The sequence below is a fragment of the Bos taurus genome, chromosome 11 (assembly GCF_002263795.3).
Source record: "Bos taurus isolate L1 Dominette 01449 registration number 42190680 breed Hereford chromosome 11, ARS-UCD2.0, whole genome shotgun sequence".
NCBI classification, from domain to species: Eukaryota; Metazoa; Chordata; class Mammalia; order Artiodactyla; family Bovidae; genus Bos; species Bos taurus.
Genome location: NC_037338.1, coordinates 21,999,916 through 22,021,689, shown reverse-complemented (window position 1 = coordinate 22,021,689; position 21,774 = coordinate 21,999,916). Strand labels below are relative to the sequence as shown.

General features: G+C 40.8%; 1 protein-coding gene across 5 annotated transcripts in view; it reads right to left on the bottom strand.

Moving 5' to 3' along the window:
• Nucleotides 1-1,076: 1,076 nt before the first annotated feature.
• Nucleotides 1,077-21,774, bottom strand: part of TMEM178A (transmembrane protein 178A) — a 285,171-nt gene continuing 264,473 nt past the window's right edge. For all 5 annotated transcript variants that reach the window (XM_059891369.1, XM_059891368.1, XM_024998927.2 and 2 more), the window contains 3 exons: nt 16,850-16,963; nt 13,654-13,791; nt 1,077-2,047 (listed from right to left, as the gene is read on the bottom strand). In XM_059891369.1, the coding sequence (XP_059747352.1) occupies nt 1,806-2,047; nt 13,654-13,791; nt 16,850-16,963 (494 nt within the window). In that variant the 3' untranslated portion in view covers nt 1,077-1,805. The remainder of the gene's footprint in view (nt 2,048-13,653; nt 13,792-16,849; nt 16,964-21,774) is intronic.

Sequence of the window (21,774 nt, the reverse complement as noted above, 5' to 3'; positions counted from 1 at the left end):
CTCAAGATAGTTCTTCTCTTGCTCTCAGCACATCCTCTGCTTGATCCATCCCTGCTTTACCTACACCCTACTCAAGGGAATATGCTTGCCCCCTGCCCCTTAGGCCAGAATGGTTCCACCTGCTAGTTTATTAAAGGGAAACATACACCCTCATGATAGTTGTTAACCTGCGGGGCGGGGCTGTGAGGGAAGGTGTCTCAGCTTCTTGTTTCCCTGGTAACTAATGAGCCAATCTGACATCAATTCCCTGAGAAATGGTAGCCTCCTTCTCCCCCAGGTAGCAAAGACCACTGCCATAGCCTGCCTGCCATCTACTGAGGGGTATTGCTCTAGGACCTTTTTGCTTCAGATGTGTAAGATTTCATGTCCAATAAACTGCTGATGTCTCTCTGTCGCTGTCTCTGGGCTCTTTCTTCCGTCTTGAGGCTGGTCATCCACAAGGCTTGCAGGGTGCTGCCTAACACTACCTGATAGAACTTTTGAGAGGATTTGAATGAAATTATACCTGGAAAAAACAGTCCAGTTACTGGCACACAGTACGTGCTAAATGAATGTTAGCTATTAAGGAGATAACCACAGCTCTGACGCAGTACAGTGACTCTTTATCACAGCTGCACGTCATACCTGAGGTGTTTCTTTTCCAAAATTATTCAAGCCGAGGCCCAGCTGCAGATATTCTATGATAATTGCTCTGGGACAGGGCACAGTTTAGGTACAAGTGAAGATGATTAAGCAGGTGATTCTGCTGTGCAGCCAAGGTTGAAACCCATTGGCTTAGGAGGTCCAAGGATAAGGCCAGAAACTGTAAATCCTTATCACTGGCTACATGCCAGGCAGACCGCACACAGAGAGGAAGAGGGAGAGAAGAAAACTCAAAATACTTCAGTGAGGTTTTAAAAGAAGCTTGAAAAATGATATCTTTTGTCAATAGCATATGTGTGGGTGCCACAAAAGATAAATAAAAATGACCAACCTCACTGAAATGAAACAAGTCTGTGAAAAACAAGAGTTCTCACCTGTCCAAATGGCTAGGGAGACCTACTGCCATGGCTGAAAGACAGAAGAACACACCCAGATTAACAAGGAGGCAGTCATTTAATGCAGAGATCCAGTTAACATAAAGAGACAGGTTGAACAACAGACAGGACTTCAAACAATACTGCATAGTATTACAGGGTAACTCTTCCACGGTTGGTCTGTTTCTCTTATGATTTCGATTCCAGTACAAAGAAGGAGAAGAGACTTCAATTAAAAATAAATAAGGCAACAGAAGAATCTTCCTGTAACAAAAAACATCAACAAATAATGCACAAATATTTGGAGCTGACACAAGACACCATTAGGACAAGTTCTGAAGGTGCAGCATGAAAATTTAACAAGCATGGTACAACAACAAGAAAATTATACTCGCTTTGTTATGAATCCTTTTGCAAATAGAAATGACTCTCGGGTAATTGTTATATACAAACTTTCTGAAATAAGTGGCAATCGTACAAATTTTTCCATTGCAGTTTCCTCTCTTTCTAAACCGAGCAATGTTCCATGGCACTGTTCCCTAACTCCTCATAGTCAAAGCATAAATAGTCATTAAAGCACTTGAATCCACAGTAGTCTTGTCCTTAGAAAAGTATGGAGGTTTTGCATGATTAGATATCAGTCATCCACAAGGGGCTGGCAGGCAACAGACTGGAATGTAAAAGACGGTATTTGTGCTTGGGATCCTGACTCAAACTCTGCTCCGTCCCCTTCAAGAGTCGTCCGCACTGTGGACGGGGCCACCAAGCAGTGAACTTGAGTGTGGACAGTCATACCGTGGAGTCCCTGCCAGACTTTAGATGTGCAATCTTGGTCCGGCTGATAAATGGGTAAGCAATGCAGAGACCTCCAGCTGCCACAATAAAGCCTAAACTGCACCAGGCACAAAAGATAGACCAGCTGTAGCCGTGTTCCACATCATCAGGCAGGCTATAAATTAGCTTCGGGAGCCGGTTCAAATCATAGGAGATGCTGGCAGCGTAAGTGCAGAGGGAGATGGTGCAAAATATTCCTATAAATAATACAAAGAGAGCAGAGTGATCCGTTACTGTTTTGCCGGCTACAGGCAAATGCCAGACAGGCCTTTGTGAACATCAGATCAACAAATGAGATGATGAGTCCAAATTAATAAAAGATCCACAATTCTTTCACTTGAATTACTTCATTCAACAAACATTGGCAAAACCTTTATGTGCCAGGCTGTATGCTAGGTTCTGGAGACACAGGAGTGAAAAAAAAAGATGCAGGAAATTCTGGTAACTTGAATTATTCAGAATTATCTAAATTAAATGGTATGTATATATGAATTTTTTTCTTCTTAAAAACTTAGAAATTTTGATTATTTTTAAGGAAAAAATCTTCTATAATCACTCAACCCTAATACAAACAATTTTCATTTCCTTTTTATTATTTTTGTTTATTTTTGGCTGCACTGGATTTTCTTTGCTGTGTGCGCGCTTTCTCTAACTGCAGTGAGCGAGGGCTGCTCCCTAGTTGTGGTGATCGGGCTCTAGGGTGCCAGATTGGTAGATGTGGTGCTCGAGTTTAGAGGCTCCAAGGAATGTGGGATCTTCCTGGACCAGGGATTGAACCTGTGTCCCCTGCGTTGGCAGGCAGATTCTTAACCCCTGGACCATCAGGGAAGTCCCGAGTCTCATTTCCCTTTGTTCTATACCTGAGTTGATGCATTTTTAGAGAGCTGCAGTCATACCAAGTCTTTCTTTTTCAATTAACATTATCCTTGAAATGTATCTGGTTGTCTGTGAATAATATCTCAAATTAATTTTTACAAGTTTCTTTTAAGGCACAGAGCTTGGCACGTTCTAGGGCTTCAAAAATCTTTTTTTTTTTTTTTAATGAATGGATACAAAAATTTAAAATAATATAAATTAAATCCAAGAAGCTGGAGTTGATGTAAAATAGCTGACATCATATATAGGAGATCTATAACTCAACCGCTCAGAATGCAGGTAATTTGGGTGGCTTAAGGAAAATGAGACTCCCTTGGACTGCAAGGAGATCCAACCAGTCCATTCTGAAGGAGATCAGCCCTGGCATTTCTTTGGAAGGAATGATGCTAAAGCTGAAACTCCAGTACTTTGGCCACCTCATGCGAAGGGTTGACTCATTGAAAAAGACTCTGATGCTGGGAGGGATTGGGGGCAGGAGGAGAAGGGGACGACAGAGGATGAGATGGCTGGATGGCATCACTGACTCGATGGACATGAGTTTGAGTAAACTCTGGGAGTTGGTGATGGACAGGGAGGACTGGCGTGCTGCGATTTATGGGGTCGCAAAGAGTTGGATACGACTGAGCGACTGAACTGAACTGAAGGAAAATGAACAATTTAATTTGTTCATGTCAACATGTTATATACAATTGTCCTTTCAGAACACTAAAATCAGCATTCTGATAAAAATGCTGCAAAAGCCCAAAAGACAGGATTCTTAGTACTCATGGATGTAGATGGTTCTATTTCACCACAGTGGATCCCAAGGATGCTCCTTTTTGGTAGGCATGGGATTGCAATAAGGCAGTTGCCGAGCTGAAGGTGGGTAATAAATACAAAAATCCAGTCAAGTATCAGAATGTTTCGTTCTGTTCTGAGTCCTACATATCTGTTTTTAGTATTTTGGTTTATCCTTGTGTACAAAGGAGGTTATATCCATTTGCTGGAAAATTGCTTTGGTAACCTTAGGGATCTCTGCAGCATCTCCATAGGATTCGGAGACAGGTTTGGAACTGTAAAGAGAAGGTGAAAAGTAACAGACCGCTATATCCCGTTTTAATAGAGCTTTGGGGATCAGAAACACCAGAAGAAAACAAACTCAGAACAGGCAGCAGCCAGGAGGAAATAAAGATCACCTTAATGCCTCCTTTTTTCCCCTTAATGACATTTTTAAGTGATAGAATTTGTCTGCACTTAAATCGCATAAGGATACATTGCCTGAATCCTTTTCCAAATGTGCATTTAGAAATGTTTTAAATGAAAAGGACACTTGATCTGAGGTGATTTGATATCTCCTACTCTTGGCATAATTCTATTTTTAGACTCTAAAGCAATTATGTTTTATAAAATCTTGTTTTCTGACTTCTTGCTCCAAATTATTATGGTAAACACATTGCTTTTTGAGTTCTCTAAAGAAAGATCATGATGGAAATAAGTTTTTCATAAAGAATTGGTCCAGTTAAAACCAGAATACTACTCTGCTTTTTTCAAACCATGTAAAGAGCAAATGTTCTTGCATCTACATGAATGTTTTCACTGGCAGCCAAACAAAGACAATGTTTTATATGTAACAAGGCCCGTCTAATGAGTGCTGGTAATAGAACAATAGGCAGAAGAATTTGATCTCTAGAGTGTCAACAGGTAAAATACTAAAAATAGAACAGTAACCTGCTCACAGGAGAACCAACTCTAATCTGCATTTATCTGTCTGCACACAGCTGAGTGCTTGAAAGTGAAGCTTTTTACAAGTAACATATTTTTAATGACCTCAGAAAGTATGAGTTCAAACTAAGACTCTTAAGCAGCCTTTGATGTCCAAATGCATTGGGCTGGGATGAAAATAATATGTATTCTGGTCCCCAGCTCTGCTACTAATCTCTGAGTTTCGTCTAGGAAAGAAAATGAGGGCTTGGTTCCTGAAGTCCCTCGCTGTGCCAATTTTCAGAGACTCTATTATTCCACAATATAGCATAGAGCCAGGCCATTTCCCAAAATTTCCTAGTGAATCTAGTACTCAGTATTATACAGCTAAATAAAAATTGAAAGAGTCATGAATTTTTCTTTCTGCACGTACTCCTTTTGATTTTATACTAAACTTAGATTTTATTGGCATCTCTCCCCTACCAACACCCAAAACTGCTTTGAGTGAAATGAATTTTTTTTTCCCTTGGTTTCTCCTCATTTTATTATATAAACAATGATTGTACAACAATTAGAAAATGCACATAATACAATATTGTGATGGTTTTTGCCATACATTGACATGAATCAGCCACAAGTGTACATGTGTCCCCCACCCCCCATCTTGAGCCCCACTCCCGCCTCCCTCCCCATCCCATCTCTCTGGGTTGTCCCAATGCACCAGCTTTAAGTACCCTGCTTCATGCATAGAAACTTGGGCTGGTCATCTATTGGGTGAAATGAATTTCAGCGTAACAACACCAGCTCATACTGAATAGAAAAAGATTGTAACCTGAGGATTTAATCTCTCTCTGCCCTGAGTGTCATGCCCAGGGCACTTAGTTTGTGCTTACCTCATGGACACTGTGAATGATATCACTAATAGAAGTTTTTTTCCCCCCCCAGCAAGTTGCCAGAGAGCTGAAACTCCCCTAAAATGTATACATTTGTACCCACACCCCACACCCAGGAGCAAAAACTGGCAAATTCATGGCATGCTTTTTGGCTACTGACCTCACCCTTGGATCCATCTTGCTTCGCAAACATGACTGCTTCTTTGTCTTATTTGTATTTCTTATTTTTATTTATCTTATCTTGAAATATACACATCTCTGTGCCACTTAAGTTCTTTCTGAAATAGGACATCACCAAACCTTGATGAAAACCTGCTTTATTTCCTTCTGCCTTTACTCTCTCAGCTGGGATGGGGTAGAAGAGACTCCATGAGCCCATAAATATGCCTGATTTCTACCCCTCCCCCTCCCCACAACTGTCCCCAGAGGCTGCTCTTCTGGGGACATTGTTTTCTCCCTCCGAGATGCTCTTGAAGTGGTTCTGAGTGAGAGAAAAGTAAAGATGAGCCAAAGAGCATATCTAGGAATTTCCCCTTTCTGGACCCTCACAGCTCTAAGGAAGTTTGCACGCACATAGCTGCCACAGCTCTTATTCATGGGCTGGGCATCACTGTTTCTGATTATTACAAAGAAATGTAGGGACAGGAGACAAAGCAGTGTTTCCAATGCTTGAAACCAGCTTTTGGAAAAGAGGCCTACTCCATTCAAGATATAAGAAGAGGAAAGAAAAACCCTTCTAACTTCAAAGACGCTAAGGAAAAGTGTTTAAAGGATGAAAACATCTTTGGTGCAGCTAGATTAGTAGTCTTGGTCAGTTTTGACCCTGTTGAATTCTATTTTATTTCCCTACACATGTCTTATAGTCTTCATGTGTGTTAGTTGCCTGGGTTGCCTTAAGAAAGTAGCAGCAGTCTGGATGGCTAAAACAACAGAAATCTATTTTATCACAGTTCTGGAGGCTAGAAGTCTGAGATCAATGTCCTAGAAAGGTGAGTTTCTTGCAAGGCCTCTATCCTTGGCTTAAAGCTGGTGGTCTTCTCCCTGTGCCTTCACACATCCTTCCCCTGATAATATTTGAGTCCAAATTTCTTCTTTTTTATAAAGACACCAATCACCTGGGATTAAGGCCCACCCTAATGACCTCATTTAGATTTAATTACCTCTTTAAAGACCCTGCCTCTAAATACAATCACACTCTGAGGTTCTAGGAGTTAGAACTTCAACATATGAATGGGAGGCAGGCCACACAATCCAGCCGGTAACATTGTGTGCATGTGTTCAATGTATGAAGTACATTTCTATCCCTTTTATCAGATCAGATCAGATCAGTCACTCAGTCGTGTCCAACTCTTTGCGACCCCATGAATCGCAGCACGCCAGGCCTCCCTGTCCATCGCCAACTCCCGGAGTTCACTCAGACTCACATCCATCGAGTCAGTGATGCCATCCAGCCATCTCATCCTCTGTCGTCCCCTTCTCCTCTTGCCCCCAATCCCTCCCAGCATCAGAGTCTTTTCCAATGAGTCAACTCTTCACATGAGGTGGCCAAAGTACTGGAGTTTCAGCTTTAGCATCATTCCTTCCAAAGAAATCCCAGGGCTGACCTCCTTCAGAATTTGGACTGGTTGGATCTCCTTGCAGTCCAAGGGACTCTCAAGAGTCTTCTCCAACACCACAGTTCAAAAGCATCAATTCTTAGGTGCTCAGCCTTCTTCACAGTCCAACTCTCACATCCATACATGACCACAGGAAAAACCATAGCCTTGACTAGACGAACCTTTGAAGCCTAAGCAAAACTTTACTATTTTAAGAGTTATTTACTCAGTTTGATCCCTGGGTTGGGAAGATCCCCTGGAGAAGGGAAAGGCTACCCATTCCAGTATTCTGGCCTGGAGAATTGCATGGACTATGGAGAAGGCAATGGCACCCCACTCTAGTACTCTTGCCTGGAAAATCCCACAGACGGAGGAGCCTGGTAGGCTGCAGTCCATGGGGTCGCTAAGAGTTGGACACGACTGAACGACTTCACTTTCACTTTTCACTTTCATGCATTGGAGAAGGAAATGGCAACCCACTCCAGTGTTCTTGCCTGGAGAATCCCAGGGATGGGGGGAGCCTGGTGGGCTGCTGCCTCTGGGGTCGCAGAGTCGGACACGACTGAAGCGACTTAGCAGTAGCAGCAGCATAGTCCATGGTGCCTCAAAGAGTCCGACAGGATTGAGCGACTTTCACTTTCTTTCACTTTCACTCAGTTGCTCAAGAGTTATTTATAAGTGGAATTTCCTGGAGGTCCAGTGGTTAGGACTCTGCACTCCCACTGCCAAGGACACACGTCCCTGGTCAGGGAACTAAATTCCCACAAGCTGTGAGGCGTAGCCAAAAAATAAAAAAGAATTATTTGTAAGCCCCTTCTAAGGTTCCAGACCCAGTTCTGATTATCATAGAGGTAGCTGAGTTGAATGAGTTCTTGATGGTCACAGCCATCATTTTCTTGACACTAACGTGATCATGAACCCCAAATGTTCTTTCCATTCACTTCCAAGCACGCATCTCAGGGAAAAGGAGTAGAGACCCCTCCCCACCCCAGACTTCCTGTAAGTTCCACATGGGGCCTAATAGCACAGAGGATATGGGAGTCAGCAAAACCTGCTGAACAAAACTGAGTTCTACAATGCAGTGAGTTCTACACACCTAAGAACCAATTCATTCCAAACTGCCTTCTGTAAGATTTACCTTGGAAAAGGAAATGGCAACCAACTCCAGTATTCTTGCCTGGAAAAATCCCATGGACAGAGGAGCCTAGCGGGTCACAGTCCATGGGGTCACAAAGAGTCAGACATAACTGAAGCGACTTAGCATGCAAGGTTTATCTAGGTAGCAAGTTATTTCAGATAATGTTGCCTTTTTGTCAGTAGCAACTTAGTTAATGCGAGATATGGGATGAGGGCATGGAAAGATAAGGTACCAACCTTGCATTTCAAAGTTCTAAATCAAATGATCCTTCTTAAAAATCCACGAGGAGAGAGGTCACATCTCTTTCTTCTTCTCTTAGACTTTTCCTTCATTTTCTCCTCTCTCCTGACCAACCAGGAGCTCCCTGGGGCAACCACCACTGACACTTTTCAGCCCAGCTAGTGGTGCCAAGGGAAAGGAGTTTATAAGTCCCAAGCCTCTGTCCTGGCTATTGCTGGTAGCATCGTCAAAAGGGTGAATAATTACTGGTTCTGAAGAGCCCTGTAGGCAGTTACTTTTCTTATAAAATATTAAAAGGTTTTCTGCCAAAATTCTTAATTAGAAGATACAGTGATATCACAGAATTACAAGACTGGAAGGGATATTTTCAGATCAGGAAAGAAGTGAATTTATGCTGCATCTCAGATCATCAACCTAATTTCCTTCCCTAAACTCTTCTCAGTGCCCGTGGCCAGCTGGTACAGTATAATTAGGGTAACTGGGCCCACTCTTCTCACCATCCTCCTTTGATGTGCTTGAAAGGCAGAAGAGAGCGGAAGTTGCTTCATCCTGGTTAGCCTGTTTGATAAATAACGTAGCTGCAACACCCAAAGGCATAAACATTGATTTTTTTTTTCCCCCACTCCTTCAAAAGATGGCCTGCCCATCATTCTGGTCTCTGCAATTCCACACACACACAAAAAGCTTCATGCTACTTTTCACACAGATTACTCAAAGAGCCATTGCTAAGTTGCCTTAACTAAATGACTGGGCAGGACTAACAGAGACAGATGACACTTCTTGAAAAAGTCAAATACATGATCCACAGGCTGTAACTACTAAACCCAGAAAGCATGCAATTGTCTTCTGAGAGATTGCAGCACTGTAAATGACCAGCAAATCTTGGTCTGATGTGACACAAGGCTATTGACAGTCCTTATTGATCTTGCCTAGTGTGAATATTCATATGTTTGGCTGCAAAAATGTTAATGTATTGATTTTAGACCCTGCTTAGGGTGTTAGATAATACAGAATACATGCACTATATTACCTTTCTAAAAATCTAAAAAATATATATTTTTTAAATCCTGAATCCCAAAGTGCACCTGGTGCCAAGAGTTTCAGATATAGCATTAAGAACCTATAGTTTTAGGAAATAATCAATGGATACCCTAGATAAGTCAATACACCTACAGAGGAGGCCTTTTAAAAAAAAAAAAAATTGAATGTATTGAAGCAAAACAATGGATTGCCTAATGTGGGTGTTACCCATCCTGGAACTTGGCTGGGGTGGCCTGGACTGTTTCTTCTTTCTCTGCTGTCCCAAAAGCCCTGTATTGTTAGCAGTGGTCACTCCTGGCACAGCCTGTGAAGGGGAATGGAGGCCCCAAAATATTTGCGTTGAATAAATTAACTTTTGAAAATATTTATATGTCTGCTGCTGCTGCTTGCTAAGTCGCTTCAGTCGTGTCCGACTCTGTGCGACCCCAGAGACGGCAGCCCACCAGGCTCCCCCGTCCCTGGGATTCTCCAGGCAAGAACACTGGAGTGGGTTGCCATTTCCTTCTCCAATGCATGAAAGTGAAAAGTGAAAGTGAAGTCGCTCAGTCGTGTCCGACTCCTTGTGATCCCATGGACTGCAGCCTACCAGGCTCCTCCGTCCATGGGATTTTCCAGGCAAGAGTACTGGAATGGGGTGATTTATATGTCTAACAAATGATAATCATCATTCTATCACAATGGTGATCTAATGAGAGCATCATTTGAAGCTGAGGCACATACTCACTAGCAGTGCCCAAAGACAGTGTTGTCTGGTCAAGGGCAGCCCCCCACCCTGGATCATTAGTCTTATTTCCTTTGTCCTCTGGATACGCCTCAGTGACAGGGTGTGTAACCCAGAGGACATGAAGTCAGAAGGTTTTATTTGGGGCCCTGTGCCCTTGGCCCTGCTGGCGGACTGCTTGAGAGCCCCAAGGGAATTAGGATAAGTGACAGTTACAGCCCTGCTGTTCCACATGTGGGTAATCAAGAGCTGTCTGTATGCAATACGGCAGGAGAGATTGTTTCCAAGTTTCCATTTTAACATCTTAACTGTCACATCACTGAGGATCTTCATTGAAGGTTTGACTAATAAATTCAGGTAGAGTGAAGATGCCAGCGCCTTAGAAGAGGCTAAGATTAGCATCAAAAATCGGTGAGAGTGACGCTGACTAGGACTGCCGAAGACATTTCTGCTTAATTAAAATCAATTCTTTTAACCCTTATTTGCTCTCATCTGCTGCTGCTACATGGAAAGGTCCTATAGCTAATTTATCTCACGCAACGGATTAACACAGCTATCTCAGTGTTTACAAGGAAATGGAAAGGTATTATTTGTAGTAGCAAAAATGAAACAAACCTCCCTAAATCCCATAGTACAGGACTACAGCACAGCAAATCCCCTCCATGGAAGAAAATGCAGCTATTAAAATTGATTAAAAACGGAACACAGAACAATATAGGGACACGGGGAATGGATTTGGTAGAATGTTAAATGGAAGCCTAGAAAACAAAATACTTCCCAAATGATGAAGGTTGCAACATTTTTCTTCTTTTTTTCTTTAAACTTTCTCTTCTGAAATAACTGTAGACTCAAATGCAGTTGAAAGAAGTAAAATGGTGAGTAGGATGGAGGATGAGTGGGAAGGAGGCTCAAGAAAGAGGAGACACATGTACACTTACAACTGATTCATGTTGTACAGCAGAAATTAATACAACATTGTAATTATAACCCAATTAAAAAATAACTTGTGTGTAGGCAAGATCCTACATTACCCATCACTCAATTTCCCCAAACAGTAATGTCTTATGACGTTAGGATAATAGCACAACCAGGAAACTGACAATGATACAATCCATCCACCTTATTCAGATTTCACCATTTTTATACACTCACTTGTGTGTGTGCACACTTAGTTCCACGGAATGTCACCATGTGTGCAGATTATGTGACCACTTTCATGGTCCAGATACAGGGCATTTCCATCATGAGAATGCCCTGAATTATCTACCCTTTTACAGCACAGCCACTTCTCTCCCCTTTGTTTACTTTTGTTTTCATGAGACAAAGATGTGGGCAAGACTTGGTTTAGGATAAGGAAAATATTTTAACAACCTAATTTTTCAGATGGTGACATCTATAAGTGGATTTTCCCTTTAGTCCAAAAAAAAAATGTTGTTTGGACAATCAAAATCAAAAACAAAAAAGCCAAACAGTGTTATGTGGTGTCTGTTTATCCTCCGGGACTGGTCATCAAACTTCAAGTTCACAAGTTTGGGATTTTGGAGGGGGGTTGCAGTGGGGTTTTGCTATTGTGGCTATTGTTCTGCTTATTCTTTTTTGTTTAACAATTGCACAGGGACTTTGAATGATAAATCCTGCTGAGCCCTGAGTCAGTCTGGCCCGAAGTTACACATTCAGTTGAGGGTTGAGTGGAGGCAGGTGGGCCTGGCTCAAGAAACTCTGTTCCTAATTCTGCTCCTAGCAACCCAAGACTGAACTCCCACCTCCTCTCATTTAAAACTAAACAAGCCCTTCCGCCTCCCAAGGAATGCTCACTGAGGCTGGCTTTTATGGCCCTATGATTTATTTTTATGCCAACAATTGTTTTATATCTAAGAGCATCCTAAATTATCCATGCATTACCCACATTAAAAGTGTCCTTTAAAAACTAATACTACTGAGGCTTTTGTCTGACCCTCAGCCCCTTTCATTTTCCTAAGGATACAACGTGGGGCCTTTCCAGGGCTGGGGGTAGTGAATCTGTACTTTGATGTCTATGAGGACGAGAGTTTGAAAAATGAGGCCTCAGCTAATAAAGGAAGGGAAGAAAAGGGAGAAGATTTTTAGCCTCCCAGGGCTACAGTCCTTCAGTCTCTGTGTAATCCCCCAAATTTGGAAAAGATGTTCTGCTAAGAATTTTTCAGGACCCAGGTGACTTCTAAGTGCTCTGTTCACAGTGATCATCCAGATTCCAGATCACTGCCAGTTACAGCCTCACACAGAACTTAGAAGGAAGGGCCTCTGTGGCAGAACTGGGTTAGGCGGGCTGACTGGTTGACCATTTACCTGTCAGTCACTTAAGACAGAGAAGACAGTGCCAACCACCGAGGGGTGCTGCTGCCTCCAGTTAACACCAGCTTGAGTAAGTGGCCGTGACAGTGAGAAGTGTCAGAAAACCCAGTCATGCTCACTTGAGTAACAGGACTCCAGAGAAGCAAAAATAAGCTTATTCAAAGTGCCTGCACATCTAGAGTAATAGCGCCCCAATGCTAAGCGTACTCGGGTGAGACTGCTAACTTGGCACTCACTCATCACTATCACACTCATGTCCTGAGAAGCAGCAGGAGGAAAGGTTTTTTTCCCCAAAGCCACGTTCAATTTCAGCCTTCAATTCAGCTCTTTTGACTCCTTCTTAGGTAAAAATGTCCTTCACCTGCTAATCGGTAAGACCAGCTGTGTCTCCACACACTCCCCACCCAACCTCCTGCTTTAAAATGAAGTCACTGCTCAGTTTAAAGCCTTCTGGTGACTTCCATCACCCTTGGATTAAAATCCAAGCCACTGCCCACTTCTCTGCCTCACAGGATGCTGTCCCTCCCCTCCTTGCTCTCCAGCCACACTGGTCTCTCTGTAGCTCAAAACACAAGCATCAACCCAGCCCTCCTTGGGGCTTGGCATTGTGCCTTCCTCTGCCCACAGCACACTCCCCATTTAGAATAGGGTCCCCTAGGCCAACTCGTTTCTCTTTCTCACAGCTTTTATGGCTGTCATAAATGATCATTTGTGTCTCCCCACAACAGAAATGGAGAAGGATTTTATTGCCTTAATCTCTGTGTGTCTTTAGTATGTAAAGCAGTGCCTGGCCCACAGTAAGTCCTCAAAAAATATCTGTAGAATAAAATGAATGAATGTGTTTTTGTGCGTAAAAATGACACCAGGGACTCCATCACTAAGGATGGACTGAGCTGACCTTCTGCCCAGAGGCATGGGCTGTGCTGAGCTATCATCCTCTGCTGGAGGGTTCCTGAGAACCAATGGTCCACTTTTGCTAAGAGTCCACATCAGAGCTAGGGGGCAATATGAAAGAATGGGACAGAAAAATCAGATCTGCCTCATTCGGAGATTAAACCCAAGACATCTCCATCTAATCTTGCAATGCACCACAATAGGGAAATCAGGACTGTGTTTTTAACATTGCTATTTTCTTTAAAGTCTGTATTACCTACCAAAGCCAAAGAACCTTTTGGTTGCTTTTCTCACAAGTGAAAATAAAATTAACAGAGAGATAACAAAGTGAAGCTACATGCTGCAGAACAGCCTTCACTTTTTCTGGGAAAGGTGTCAGAGGTGCTCCACGTACCTGTCATGAGGAAAAGGAGTCCAGCCACATGCTGGGTCAGGCTTTCCTCCCAGAAGAAGCTGACCGTGGCCACAATGCAGCCACAAAGCAGGACAGCCACAGCCATGCCCAGGAAGCCAGCAGTGATTCTTCTTAAATCTAATCTCAAATACAAACATTCAAAATAACAAGAAGGAGAGTTATTGAAAATTAGAGAATGAAGAGCTCTGTATACACTGTGAAAATTAATAAGTTGCATGGATAGGCATAGTGTCTACAGGGCCAAGGTGATTTAGGAAATAGACTTCCCAGGTATTCAGTAAGAGGACAGACCGGGTATAACGAATTGAGGTATCAGCATCTGCCTTCTCTAAATCCATGGAAAAGTCCCTACCAAGTAGAACACAGACCAGAGGACACCAGGGCAAATGAGGGTTATAGATAACGAGTTACTTAACAAACTAAGAGTCTGTTTGCAAACAAACAAGGTTGTACTGAACAAACTGAAGAAGGTCTGCAAAAGATCTTTATTATCCTTCAAAGAGCAACAGAAACCTAGGTCACCACCAACTGCAGTGACTGTAATTAATTTGACTTTGGGGAAAAAGTCTAAAAAGTCAGCTACAGTGAAACATGGTTTTACCTGCACACCAAGGATGCCAATTATTTTATTTTTCAGTTATATTTCCTCCTGCTTATTTTCAAAAAGAATTTGAGAAAGTGAAAGCAGTTGTACCTAAAAGGGGACCCAAGATGCACATATAAGACACCTGCTCATAAAGGCCCTCTCCCCTTAAACACAGGTCCTACAACCCACGCATCCAAGTACTCAGGTTAAGGAAGGGCTGTTTTCATGGCCAAGCCCACTGTATATGCAACTGTCAAGTTTGGTCTATCACAAAACCACCAATGGTTGTGATCACGGGGCCAGGAACCCATCCCCTCCCCACCTTCTGAGCCATAACCAAGAGATGGACTGACTTCATGTACTTTGGTGCCGTGGGCTTCCCTGGTGGCTCAGATGGTAAAGACTCTGCCTGCAATACAGGAGAGGCAGGTCCAATCCCTGGGTCAGGAAGATGCTCTGGGCAAGGGAATAGTAACCCATTCCACTATTCTTGCCTAGAGAATTCTATGGATGGGGGAACTTGGTGGGCTATAGTCCACATGGTTGCAAAGAGTCAGACATGACTGAGCAATGAACACTGAATACTCTGATTGCCCACCCTCCTGTTATTTTCTTTTTCTATTTTCCTCTCTCCTTTTTTAAATTTGAATGCAGATACTTTTAAAAATTGTGGCTAAATTTCTCTGATCCCTCTTAAAGCAATAGATCCCAAACATAAGGCTGACCCTGAGACCAGTCAACAGTCCTGGGCAAGGTGGATCATGCACACCTATGCACATACAGAGCCCAGACAATAGGCACACCCTGCTGCATGAATGTGGGCGGCTCTGCGAAGGTGCCCAGGCAGACACCACCTCACTGTGTGTTCCTGTGGCTCCCGGGCAACTCAGGGTGGTGTATACAGGGTAAATTATGGTAGCTTCCAGTCTTGGCCTTGTCACACATGGTTCATCCCTTTCTTTCAAAAGAATTTCTTATTTCCAGCTCAGAGCATCTATACTGAATCAGGGCATTGCAGCCTAGAAGAGAAAGTGTATACATCACAGAGCTAGGGGTCACAGACACAGTTCATTTAAAGGGGCTGTTTAATATTACAGTGTAGGTCATTTTGAGACATTCAATATCATCATAGCTCAGCCACCATAATCTCACAACCTCCTAAATTCCCTGTGATTCAAGTTTTATTTACTATGGCCATTAAAATGTATACACACAAGGTTCAGATATAATCCACTTGGGATTCGCATTAGTACCAGACATGTTAAGCTTATCTGGTAAACACGGTACAGATCACCAAGTGTGACTGTCTTGGAAAGAGCCACGCCTGAGACTGCTGAAAGCATCTTTCCATGAGAACCTCAAAGAGGATTAGGAGGACAGTGCTCAATGTGGTCTTGTTGGGCAGTGACAGGGTACAAACTCAGAGTAAAGAGATAAGGTTCTTTTTCAGGACCCAGTAATGATCTTTTCTCACCTAAAACCAATGACTATGTGGCTTTCTGGATAGATGATTAAGGCAAAGAACCCCAAACATGCTCAAAAGTAATTATAAGAACACTTAGATAAGGCTCTAACTAAGGTCTGTTGAGAAATGACCATTAAGATCAGCCAGCCAAAAATAATTTTCAGGAATTTTCAGGTTTATTAAGAAATAAACCACATTTAAGCCAAGGACTTTCCAAGTTCTAAATGTGCCGATCACAATATCTATAATATTATACCACTGTTGTGGGCAGTATCTTAAGAGCTTCCATTTATGTGTTTGAGATTCAAAATAGAGCCCTTTGCTCTGCAGAGAGATTTTACTTTGCAAAATGAAACTCTGCCTTTGTAGTGACTTTGGTCACCAAACAAGATCACTGAAGTCCTTGTACTGACTGCATTGGAAATGACAATGTCAACCTCTGACTGCGGTAAACACTAAAAAGAATTAGGCCTAGTTTTTTTTTTTTTTACTTTCCTGTATTAGCTATCCCTAGGCAACGCGAATCAATAGTTTTCAGGTAAATATCAGTTTTCTTTGGTATCACGCTGACGATCCTTTCTAGACTTTCACATTTTCCTGACAGTAACAAAAGAGTTCCTGCCATCAAGATGTGGAGGTAACAGACACCTTCTGAGAAAATTATAACATACACTCAATAAAGATATTTGAGTAGAAACACCAAGGTCTGAGACAGAAACGGTAACTAAAATGAATATTGGATAAACAAAACAAAAATAAGAGCACCTAAGGTATAATCTCCTGGGCTCATTGAGACAATTACCAGATCAGGGTCTTGTACCCCATGACCTGGTAAAGGAAACACCCAGGATGTGGCTTGTATACAGATGCCACCAGGACAGACAAGCTCACTGCACTGTCTCCCAGAACCCCACGCCTCACTCTCACACGTCTGATCTGCAAACAAGCTGTGACCTCGGCATGGTGAGATGACCCTCTGAGTCTCTGCCCAAGTCAGATGGGGCCCAGAGGCCCACGCAGGATCAGCACAGCATCTTTCAGTCCAGATCTGAAACGGCTGGTGGGAATACTTTTTGTTCAGAAAGACACCGCTTCCTCTCTGACCCTTTCCCGGAAATACTCACGAAGCAGGTGCCATTCATCTTGCTGGATTGTCTTGGTCAAATTGAAAGGGATGTTTCGTAAGCGGATTGGCTGAGAAAAGTGGTACTTGATGGCTGTACATCGTTGTGCAATACCTTGAAGGAAATAAGAAATGTGAGCTACTAGTTTGTGCATTTGTAATAGAATTCTGGAAACTGAAGGCAGGGTAATGCATCCTAAACTGGCTTGAAGGGACAAGGGAGAAGAGTCTATTGATTACTCTCATTAATAGAGACAAGTCAAAGCAGTAAAAACCCAAAACATGAAATAATTTTTTAAATCATGTTTCCACCTTTGAATGTATTAAATTTGATAAGAATCTAAACTCCCTTAATTGTTTTTTTCAACATTGAATTTGTGTTAATTAAACACAAAACTCCTCAAGGAGACATGGTCTAAAAGTATACAGAGGATTGGGAGAAATCAGCTTGGAATGTTAACACAGATAAATCTCATGCATCCAAATTTGATCCAACCTCAAACTCTCAAATAATCAAAAAGTACATCAGGAAGTGTGTTGTTTGTAAACCAGAAGACATTTTTCCATAAAGAATCTTCCACATGATGGTTTAAGTGGTAATTAGGTCTCCAGACAACCCACAAGAACCTAACTAGCCCTAGAGTAGCTGAAGTAATTCCTTAATACAAATTTTATTGATCTGAATTCAACGTCCTAAAAGCAAGGGTAATATTAAAAGGAGAAAGAAATGTGTTTCCTCCCTTTTCTGGTTGTTTGCATAATATTTTGAAAGGGGAAAATACCTACTACTTTATCTAGCAACTTCTATATTCCCTTCCAATCCATGCTTTTATTGCATAGATTAACACAGGCCTATTTTTCCCCTAAAATTTGCTGAATCCAACAAGAGTATCTATCTTCCTTTCAAAGTAAAATATAACAAAACTTTGTTGTTTCCTTGTAAATCACCGTGATCAGTTGTTTGGATAAATGCAAACTGATTAGATTAATTTTTAAAGAGCTGTGAGTAAATGTTAATCCTTTAACTCAAGCAGCTGTTAAAAAATATTCTCATAGATGCAAATAAATCTCTAATTGGTAGACTTGGAGTAAATGTAATAATAAAGTGAAACTTTTTTAAAGATCAGACATTGAAAAGGGAGATTAATATTTGAACACAGTTAATACCATGATCCAGTTAGCCCCTGACATGAAGGCACCTACAGAATCATCTCTCATAAATAGTTTCTCAGTCATTAGTGTTCGTAAGAATCACCGGGGGAGATAGTTTAACATGCAGACCCTGGACCTCACCAAAGATATTCTGAATCAAAAGATTTGGGACGGAGCCACAAACCTGACTTTTAACAAACATCCCAAGTAATTCTGATACAGGCAGCTGAAAAATACTACCCAAGACTATGTCTGCTTTTTGGAAGCTTATTTTTCTTTTCCTTATGAAACCATAGATTCTCCAAAAAGCTCAAAGCTCCCTTTTATTTTTCTCTTTGGTTGTGAGGTCTATAAGGTATGTAAGTTCAGTGTTTATATATGTTATGTGTTTATAAGTCAGAAAATTCCTGTGCTTACAAAGAGCAAATGATCTGGGCTGAGAATAATAATAGATAACAGACTGAAAATGTATTAATGGTTTACATTTGTGTTTTTCAAAATTATCATTCTACTTGATACTCATCCTTGGGGTAACTTTGAGGCTCTGTGTAAGCAGGAACTGAAGGGCTAAAGCAGAGTTGAACGACATGCCCCAACACACACACACCGTCCATCAGCAAAGACTGGTAACCTATTGGTTCTAGGCAGTTAAGGACATTTCTGTATAGTCATTAGCTTCCCACTAAGCTAGTCAAGCAGAGACTTTAGGGCCTACATATGACAAAGGATACAGACTTCACAGAATTAGTTCAGTAGAGTCACTAAACAAACAAACAAAAACCATTGACACAAAAAACAATAACAAACTCTGAGCAGGAGGGAGAATCTAATTTCCAGAATTGCTATATAATTTTAAATGCCCAGTTTCAATTTAAAACTACAAAGCAAACACAGAAAAGGAACATATGAGTCATACATAGGAAAAAAAAATAGGTCAGTCAACAGAAACTATCACTGAAGAAGCCCAGACACTGGATTTATCTGACCAAGGCTTCACAATTCAAGGTTTTGTTTCTTGGTTTTTGTTTTCTGTTTTTAACACACTGCCAAATATGTGAGATCTTAGCTCCCCAACCATGGATTGAACCCCTGCCCCCTGCAGTGGAAATGTGGAGTCTTAACCACTGGACCACCGGGGAAGTCCCTAACCAAGACTTTAAATCAAATGTTCTAAATATGTTAAAAGAATTAAAGGAAACCATGTCCAAGGAGCTAAATGCAAGTGTGAGAATGATGTCTCACCAAATAGAGAATATTAGTAAAGTGACGAAATGTATGAAAAGAAAAACAAATAGAAAATCAAAAGTTGAAAAGTATAATAACTGAAATTTAAACATTTATTAGAGGGGCTCAACAAAGTTTTGAGCAGGCAGGAAAAATAATCAGTCAACTTGAAGATAGATCAATTGATATAATCCAGTCTGAGGAATATAATGGGAGTCCCAGAAATGAGGAGAGGAAAAAGGGACAAAAAGAATATTTGAAGAAATAATTGTCAAAACTTTCCCAATTTGATGAAAAACATGAATCTATACATCTAAGAAGTTTGATGAAGTAAAAAAAGGACAAACTCATATTCAGACACACCATCATCAAACTCTTGGAAGCCAAAGATGGAGACTCTTGAAAACCACAAGAAAAAAAGCAGTGTATGATATGTAAGGACTCCCCAAAAGACTGGACACTGATTTCTCATCAGAAACCATGGAGGCCAGAGGGAGTATTCAAAGCACTGAAAGAAGGATTGTCAACCAAGAATTTTGAATGCAGCAAAGTTATCCTTCAGAAATGAACAGAAAATGAAGACATTTCCAGTTAAACAAAAACTGACAGAATGCGTCACTAGCAGACCTGCCCTATAAGAAATAGTAAAGGAAGTCCTTCAGGCTGAATGAAGTAACAGTAACTGAATCCACATGGAGAAACAAGAAAACAACAAAAACATTTGTAATGTTACAAAACAGGGAAACATAAATGGAATTACACTAAATATAAATAGACCAAACATTCCAACAAAAGCAGAGATTGCATTACAGATAAAACAACATGATCCTTATGTGATACCCATTAGAGACACACTTCAGATTCAAAGACACAAGTAGGTTGGAAGTAAAAGATGAAAAAAGATACACCATGAAAATAGTCACCAAAAGAGAGATGGAATAGCTATACTAATATCAAACAAAATTAGACTTTAAGACAAAAACTGTTATTAGAGACAAAGAAAGACATTTTATAATGATAAAAGGGTCAACTCACTAAGAAGATATAACAACTTTAAACACATTTTATCCACTTACCAACAAAGCCACAAAATACTAAAAAAAAAAAAAACACTGACATAATTAAAGGAAGAAATAGACAATTCAACAATAATATTTGGAGACTTTAGCACTCCACTTTTAATAATGGTAGAATAGCGGAGAGTCAAGAAATAAACAGAAGATTTGAACAACACTATAAACCAACTAGACAAAACAGGCATCTACAGAACACTCCACCAAACAGCAGAATATACATAATTTTCAAGCGTACATCAGACACTCCCCAGCATACACCATATTTTATGCAATAAAATAAGTCTCAATGCATTTAAAAGTCATGCAAAGTATGTTCTCTGACTGCAATATAATGAAATTGGAAATCAATAACAGAAGGAAATTTTGGAAATTCAGAAATTTGTGGAAATTAAGTAACACTTCTAAACAATAAATGAGTCAAAAAGAAATTACAAGGAAAGTTTAAAAACACTTTGAGATTAATGAAAACAAAATCACAATATGTGAAAATCTATGAGATGCAGCTCGGAGAAGGCAATGGCAACCCACTCCAGTGTTCTTGCCTGGAGAATCCCAGGGGCGGCGGAGCCTGGTGGGCTGCCGTCTATGGGGTCGCACGGAGTCGGACACGACTGAAGCGACTTAGCAGCAGCAGCAGCATGAGATGCAGTTAAAGCAGTGCTTAGAGGGAATTTACGCCTGTAAATGCCTACATTAAAAGAGAAAGTCTCAAATCAGCAGCCTGACTTTCTGAAGAAACTAAAAAGAGAAGAACAAACTAAACCCAAAGCAGAGAGATTACATAATTAGGGTAGAAGTAAAGTTAGTAGAGACTAGAAAAATGAGGAAAGTTTTTTTTTTTTAATTTATTTTTTAAAAGATTAATAGAATTGATAAATACTTATCTAGACCATTCAAGGCAAAAGGAGAGAAAACTTGAGTTACTAAATTCAGGAACAAAACAGAAGACAACACTTCACAAAAACAAAACATGGTAACAAGAGAATACTGTGAAAAAATTATATGTCAACAAATTAGATTCTACAGATTATATGAGAACTTCCTAGAGAGACGCAAATTACCAAAACTGACTCAAGAAGAAATAGAACATGTAAACCGATCGATATCAACTAAAGAGCCTTGAGTTAGTTATCGACTTAGTTTAAAAAAAAAAAATTCCCACAAAGGAAAGTCCAGAACCAAAGAGCTTCACTGGTGAACTTTACCAAATGTTTAAAGAAGAATTAACCATGTTTCATAAACTCTTAAAAAAAAAAAAAAAGAGGAGGGAACAATTCCCAAATCATTGGATGAGGCCAGGTTTGCCCTGATATGAAAAACAAGGGCATCACAAGAAAAGAATATTACAAAACATTTCTTATGACTATGTATTCAAAAGTCCTCAATAAAGTACTAGCAAACTGAATTCACCAACATATAAAAAGGATAGAACATCATGACTAAATGCAATTTATGCCAGGATGGTAAGGTTGGT